This window comes from Gigantopelta aegis, chromosome 14, assembly GCF_016097555.1.
Source record: "Gigantopelta aegis isolate Gae_Host chromosome 14, Gae_host_genome, whole genome shotgun sequence".
NCBI classification, from domain to species: domain Eukaryota; kingdom Metazoa; phylum Mollusca; class Gastropoda; order Neomphalida; family Peltospiridae; genus Gigantopelta; species Gigantopelta aegis.
The window spans coordinates 22,705,186-22,712,597 of NC_054712.1; the positions used below are offsets into that span (position 1 = coordinate 22,705,186).

The following is a 7,412-nucleotide window of genomic DNA, read 5'->3' on the forward strand; positions in this document are numbered from 1 at the left end:
CTTCGCCAGTGACTAACTCCGGAGCAGGAGGGGGGGGGGGGGTAAGTTTGAGGTGGGCGGAATTTGGAATAAAGCCATTTAGTAAGGTCGACGCGAGCGCGGACCAAATAGCAGACACTTCGTAAACTTGAAGTACACCGAGTGGGAGCCATGCTCTGATTGGCTGAATTTCGATTCCTCGGTGAAGCCTGTATTTTACCTAAGTCTACAAAGAGTAACTGCATCCAAAACATGTCCGGACTCTAAAATTTAACCAAAAATAGTTAAGACTGCTCGGCCAAAAAGTTTTTAAGGTGATTTTGAGCAATTGAACGGGCACCGAAATAAAGTGCGTTAGACTACTTATAAAAAAATAAACATAAGAATTTTGAACTGCTTCGAAAACGTTTAAAGTCTAACTAGCCCAAAAAAAAGAGGTTACTCACGGAGGCAAAGGAGGTTGGTAGGAGGTTGGTATAACAGGACTCATGGCGAGGTGATGGACTGCCCAGGCCTGAAGTTGGGGAGTCCTTCAATCAAGACCTTGATATTCCTGTAGATGGCTGCCGGATATATATCTCTCAACACTATCTTGAGGATACGATGGATCGTTGAGTTGGACATATCCGGTATCAAGAGTCCTTGCCTGAACAGTCACATCACTGGGGCAGGATGTAGCCCAGTGGTAAAGCACTCGCTTGATGAGTGGTTGGTCTCACATCGATCCCTGTCGGGGTGGGCCCATTGGGCTATTTTTCATTCCAACCAGTGCACCATAACTGGTATATAAAAAGGCTGTGGTATGTGCTATCCTGTCAATAGGATGGTACATATAAAAGATCCCTTGCTACTAATGGATTCTATCGGGCTGCTGGTGCTCCCTTGCACCTGCCAGTGCAGGCGGTCCCTCCTCTCCCCTCCCCCTCCATCTTTCCTGTCATGGACGGAGGAGCCAGCCAAGCCCGGCTCTTGTGCCCACGACAGGCATGTGCTACAACAGCTTGTTCTGAATGTGCAAGTAAAACCCTATGACCTGACCTGACCTGAATGGAAAAATGTAGCAGATTTCCTCTCTTGCATCGATCCCTGTCGGTGGACCCATTGGGCTATTTTTCATTCCAACCAGTGCACCATAACTGGTATATAAAAAGGCTGTGGTATGTGCTATCCTGTCAATAGGATGGTGCATATAAAAGATCCCTTGCTACTAATGGAAAAATGTAGCAGATTTCCTCTCTAAGACTATGTCAGAATTACCAAATGTTTGACATCCAATAGCCAATGATTAACAAATCAATGTGCTCTAGTGGTGTCGTTAAATAAAACAAACTTTAACGTTTTTGACAGGCATAACTACTCAGTGGACTTGAATTAGGTCAAAGATGTCATGGGTTTCCTTATTTTTTTCCTTCAGTATATTTGCAAGGTGTAGTACCAGTGTAGTCATGAGACACATTATGACACCCAAGCTTTGCTGAAATTTAACTATCTCAAAAATATTGTATATGACATGTCCTTTGAAGATTATGCTCAGCAGTTGAAAACAAAAATGTATAATAAAACACAAAGTGCTAAAGGTAAATTTCATCTTTAGTTTTAGTATGTGTGCATGCATGTCTGTGTACTAAGCACATATTTTGACTGTGATTTGTAGATTAAGTATGTTTTCTTTTTCATACAGTTAGTATTCTGTATGATTTTTGTAAAAGTGATTTTAATAGATTTGTATAGGTTTTTGCAAATATATGATGTCTGACTCGAATTTCGAATAATGTCTTATTGTGGCAACACATTCAAATTGCATGCTTGTGATGTTATTAAAGAATTGTTTCTAGTTACAAATTTTATAAGCTTGGGCCCTGGTCTTAAAATTGTTTATCATAATGGTTTTTGATTGTGTAACACATGAGGGTGTTTTTTTTTTAATTGGTTTGGGTTGTTTTGGGGTTGTTGTTTTGGGGTTGTTGTTTTTTGTGTTTTTTTAACTGCTTATATTTGCAATAGTAAGTAGAACGCTATTAATAAGTTGGAAGTAAGGAATTATTTTGTTTCACAAACTAACGAGAGATATTTAGGAATTTGGGGATTTTTATAAAATTTTAAAAATTAGGGGTTTTTTTCAAAATTAATTATCTACTACTAACAAACTTGAAAATTAAAATAGCAGACTTCTATAGGCCGATAGGTCTCTTGTTGATACTTGAAATCAGATATTACTTACGTTATTGTTTAGATTATCCATTTCCTTACATCTGAAGTGTTTCTGGATATCTTTGCATTTGTAATACCACAAAATGTATTTTTTATTATTCTAAAATTTAAATACCTCTGAGATATGACAGTTATTGAGGTGAGCTCTTGTCTTATTTTTAGAGGGTGTTTGTCCGCTTCAATGTCAAAGACGATTGTTTCACCTTATTGTATCTTAATTGTTACAGATTTGTAGATTGACCAAACTTAGTGTCCATTTTCACGGGTTGAAACTAGGGTGTGCGACTTAAACTGTGAGCAACTGTAAAATGTATTATGCATAGATTTAAGTTATAAGTAGGACTCGGTACTCTTTGGAAACTATCAGTAATTTTTCAGAAGCCATCAGTTTTAATTTTAATTAAATGTGAGTACAAATATATATATATATATATATGTACATTTTTCATAATTCAGTATCTTGCTCTTTTTTTTTCATTAACTGATGGAAAGAAATAAAGGAACACTTGGTATTTTAAAGTAAATTTTAATTTAATGCTAGTGTACTGTAGTAATATCTAAATATGAAGGTGTTGTGAGGGAATGAATGCCAATAACATGGTTAATTTCCTGGATGTGCATTTTGTTTTCTGTCACTATTTGTTGTATGGGGTGGGAGTTGGCTCAGTTGGTTGAGTGCTTGCTTGAGGTGCTTGTGTCACAGGATCGAACCACCTCGGTGGATTCATTCAACTGATTGGGTTTTTTCACGTTCCAATCAGTGCACCGCAACTGGACAAAGGCCGTGGTATGTGCTTCCCTGTCTGTGGGAAAGTGCATATAAAAGATCCCTCGCTGCATTAGTAAAAATGTATCGGGTTTCCTCTGATGACTATGTTTCAGAATTAACAAAAGTTTGACATCCAATAGCCGATGATTAATTAAAAATCAATGTGCTCCAGTGGTGTCGTTAAACAAAAACAAAAACAAACTATTTGTTGTAAGTATTTGTCATTTCTAATTTCTTTCCTTCAGTATATATATATATGTATGTATATATACAGTCAAACCTGTCTTAGCAGCCACCTGTATACAGCGGTCACCTGCCTTAAGCGACCAAACGATTTATAATGTAAATGTACCTGTAATAAGCGGTCACCTGTCTAATCCGGCCAGCGGCCACCCAAATCGGATCCTAAATCACTAAAATACCTGTATTAAGCGGCCACAGTAAATGTTTACTATTATATAAAAGTAATATTTAACAACAGTGACAAGGTGCAGCAAATAACCGATCTTCACACCTACAGGAATACTAGCACCCATTCAGTCCCGATATTTCTACTGTGTATCAATTAAGAAAGTATCACTATGGAAAGCATCTAATTGCCTCTGGGCAGGTTTGACTGTATATGTATGTATGTGTATGTATGTATGTATGTATGTATGTGTATATATATATATATATATATATATATATATATATATATATATACGTATATATATTTATTTATTTATTTATATTTATATATATATATATATTTATATATATATATATACACATGTATATTATTAGATACATATTGTATTATCATTTGACTGCCATCTGCAATTTGCCATTACAGAACGGACAGTTGATTCCAGGGAGTCCTCAGACCTTCAACGGGCCACTCTCACCAAAGGGCAACACCCCCGGCAAGACTAACACCCCTATTAAGTCAGGCACCCCCCTGAAGCCAGCAACCCCCGGTTCGGCCCGACCTCTGACCCCGTCTTCACGGCATGCCCGGCAGCTCATATCCAGGAGAAAATAGACGTTAATGGTGAATCAGACATTCCGACATTTTGACTTGGCACAACTGAAAGCTTTATTGTTTAGCAGAACCCAAAATCTTCTTGATACGATATTGACATCCAATAGCCGGTGATTAATAAATCAGTGTGCTCTAGTGGTGTCGTTAAACAAAAGCAAACAAACTTTAGTCATGATACGATTGTTCTGGGTTGTGTGTTTAGTGCTACATGTCTGGTCCTGTGCTTTATAAAACTTTTCGAGTCTAGACTCAAGTCTATTATAATGTTTTGAGATTAACATCATGGTAACGTCATGCAAATTACATTGTCATCAATAAAGAGTTGAAGGGCAGAACGTAGCCCAGTGGGAGAGCACTCACCTGATGTACAGTCGGGCAAAGATCGATCCCCGTCAGTGGGCCCATTGGGCTATTTTTCATTCCAGCCAGTGGCCCTCAACCCTAGTATATCAAGGGCCATGGTATGTGCTATCCTGTCTAAAGGATAACGTATATAAAAGATCCCTTTCTACAAATGGAAAAATGGGTGTGTGCTACAACAGCTTGTTCTGAATATGCACGTTAAAACCTGTGACCTGACCTAATGGAAAAGTGTTGTGGGTTTCCTATCCAATACTATGTCAGAACTGCCAAATGTTTGACATCCAACTGCCGATGATTAATAAATCACTGTGTTCTAGTGTTGTCGTTAAACAAAACAAACTTTAACTTTCATAGATATTTCAGTCTAGCCTAAAGTTTTATAAGCACAGGACCTAAAATGCTAAAATTTTCTTTTTGTGCAATAGAAACCTTTGAGTGTTGAGCACGTTAAACTGGAGCAGAATTCTGGTGTGTATCGCATGGTGTGAAAAGATTCACGTATAGCCACATTCACAAAGAATCAAGCGTTGATTTGTATTAAAAAAATAAGCCAGTCTATAAACAGTTGTATGTTTATAATATAGGACTGCAAAACTCATTCTGTTTAAAGTGGCAGATCCTAGTTTTTAAACACTGTGACATGTTTCACTATTAAAGCTCTTTTTGATAATGTAAATTAGAAGTACTTACCGTATATCGCTGTGTATTAGCCGACTTTTTGATACAAAATTTATCAAGTCAAAGGCTGGGGTCGGCTTATCTAAGGAGTCAACATTTTATTGGAAATGTAAAGTTAGAATAGTGACGTCACGGCTTGACTCGATCTATTGTCATTATTGTGCTCTGCATTTCCGCTTTCATAAAGGTTTAATATTGCATTTTAACACAAGCTATTACAAATAAAAGATATTAAAATTGTATATATATGTTCATCTTTAATAAATGTTGGTGTTTAAAAGTTATTTAGTAATATTTATCTGTTTAAACAACAATCAATGGTGACCGATCAAAACAATTTCGGAAAACTTCGCAGGTCACGTGTCATTACAAAACTGCTTACTAAACCGGTGAACACGTTAATTGTTCCAGCTACATTTGTTTTGTTTGTCGGCTTGGGATTAATCGACACGGGTGGTTGGGTATGGTAGGGTATAGCCTACTAGTAATGAAAAGACCGATTAGCACAATCAACAATGCAAACAGTCACTGTGTTTTTAACATGTGGCTGCAATCAAGAATGTTTAGGTATATTTCGCTATCTTGGTACTTATATTTTACGAGAAATAAATTAACCGGACACCGTTTCTATAAATAGAAATCGGCTACTGCTTCCGGATAAGTTTGCTGTGACAAATGATGTTTGAAACCAGATGTACTTTGTCATTTTGTAGACCACACAGACATCTGACTTGGTTAGTTTTATATAGGGGGGTCGGCTTATATACAAGGTCTATAATTTTAAAGCCGATTTGGAGGGTGAAACTAGGGGGTCGGCTAATGCATGGAGTCGGCTAATACACAGCGATATACGGTACATTTTATTATTTAGAATATTAATTTTTGTACACCTGCAGTGGTTCTGGTCAACCAGCTTTTTGTAATACTCCAAAATGCAGTTTATATAATTCTAAAAACTCACGTTCGTCTGAGAAGTAATGGTTATCAAGACGGGCTCTAGTTATTTTTAGACAGTATTTTTCTGTTTAAACATCACATACTTTAGGTTCTCTCTGTTATAACCGTATCCAGATGTGTTGCAGGTTTGTAGATTAACTAAACTTAGTGTCCATTTTCACAGGTTGAAACTAGGGTCTGTCCCTTTAACTAAACTTAGTGTCCATTTTCACAGGTTGAAACTAGGGTCTGTCCCTTTAACTAAACTTAGTGTCCATTTTCACAGGTTGAAACTAGGGTCTGTCCCTTTAACTAAACTTAGTGTCCATTTTCACAGGTTGAAACTAGGGTCTGTCCCTTTAACTAAACTTAGTGTCCATTTTCACAGGTTGAAACTAGGGTCTGTCCCTTTAACTAAACTTAGTGTCCATTTTCACAGGTTGAAACTAGGGTCTGTCCCTTTAACTAAACTTAGTGTCCATTTTCACAGGTTGAAACTAGGGTCTGTCCCTTTAACTAAACTTAGTGTCCATTTTCACAGGTTGAAACTAGGGTCTGTCCCTTTAACTAAACTTAGTGTCCATTTTCACAGGTTGAAACTAGGGTCTGTCCCTTTAACTAAACTTAGTGTCCATTTTCACAGGTTGAAACTAGGGTCTGTCCCTTTAACTAAACTTAGTGTCCATTTTCACAGGTTGAAACTAGGGTCTGTCCCTTTAACTAAACTTAGTGTCCATTTTCACAGGTTGAAACTAGGGTCTGTCCCTTTAACTAAACTTAGTGTCCATTTTCACAGGTTGAAACTAGGGTCTGTCCCTTTAACTAAACTTAGTGTCCATTTTCACAGGTTGAAACTAGGGTCTGTCCCTTTAACTAAACTTAGTGTCCATTTTCACAGGTTGAAACTAGGGTCTGTCCCTTTAACTAAACTTAGTGTCCATTTTCACAGGTTGAAACTAGGGTCTGTCCCTTTAACTAAACTTAGTGTCCATTTTCACAGGTTGAAACTAGGGTCTGTCCCTTTAACTAAACTTAGTGTCCATTTTCACAGGTTGAAACTAGGGTCTGTCCCTTTAACTAAACTTAGTGTCCATTTTCACAGGTTGAAACTAGGGTCTGTCCCTTTAACTAAACTTAGTGTCCATTTTCACAGGTTGAAACTAGGGTCTGTCCCTTTAACTAAACTTAGTGTCCATTTTCACAGGTTGAAACTAGGGTCTGTCCCTTTAAGACTGAATGTCTATTCTCATAAGATAAGAATTGCAAGAATAGATGGAATTGGAATCAGCTTTGACACCGTTCTGCCCGGTTTGAGCTTGTAAAGTTTGTAACAGGATTCTGTGACTTACATTATAATTGACTGATGTTATGGATATAAAAATGTCCAACATAGGTATGCAGGGGTAAATTTCTGATGTAAATTGATTTATAAAATTGTTTGTTATGAGTTGC

The 7,412-nt window shown here is 37.3% G+C and overlaps 1 protein-coding gene across 2 annotated transcripts in view; it reads left to right on the plus strand.

Moving 5' to 3' along the window:
• Positions 1-4,561, plus strand: part of LOC121388924 (kinesin-like protein KIFC3) — a 28,099-nt gene extending 23,538 nt beyond the window's left edge. The window contains exon 14 of one of the 2 annotated variants that reach the window (XM_041520470.1): positions 3,795-4,561. In XM_041520470.1, coding sequence (XP_041376404.1) covers positions 3,795-3,983 — 189 coding nt within the window. In that variant the 3' untranslated portion in view covers positions 3,984-4,561. The remainder of the gene's footprint in view (positions 1-3,794) is intronic. The other variant, XM_041520471.1, reaches the window with a different exon arrangement.
• Positions 4,562-7,412: the final 2,851 nt, after the last annotated feature.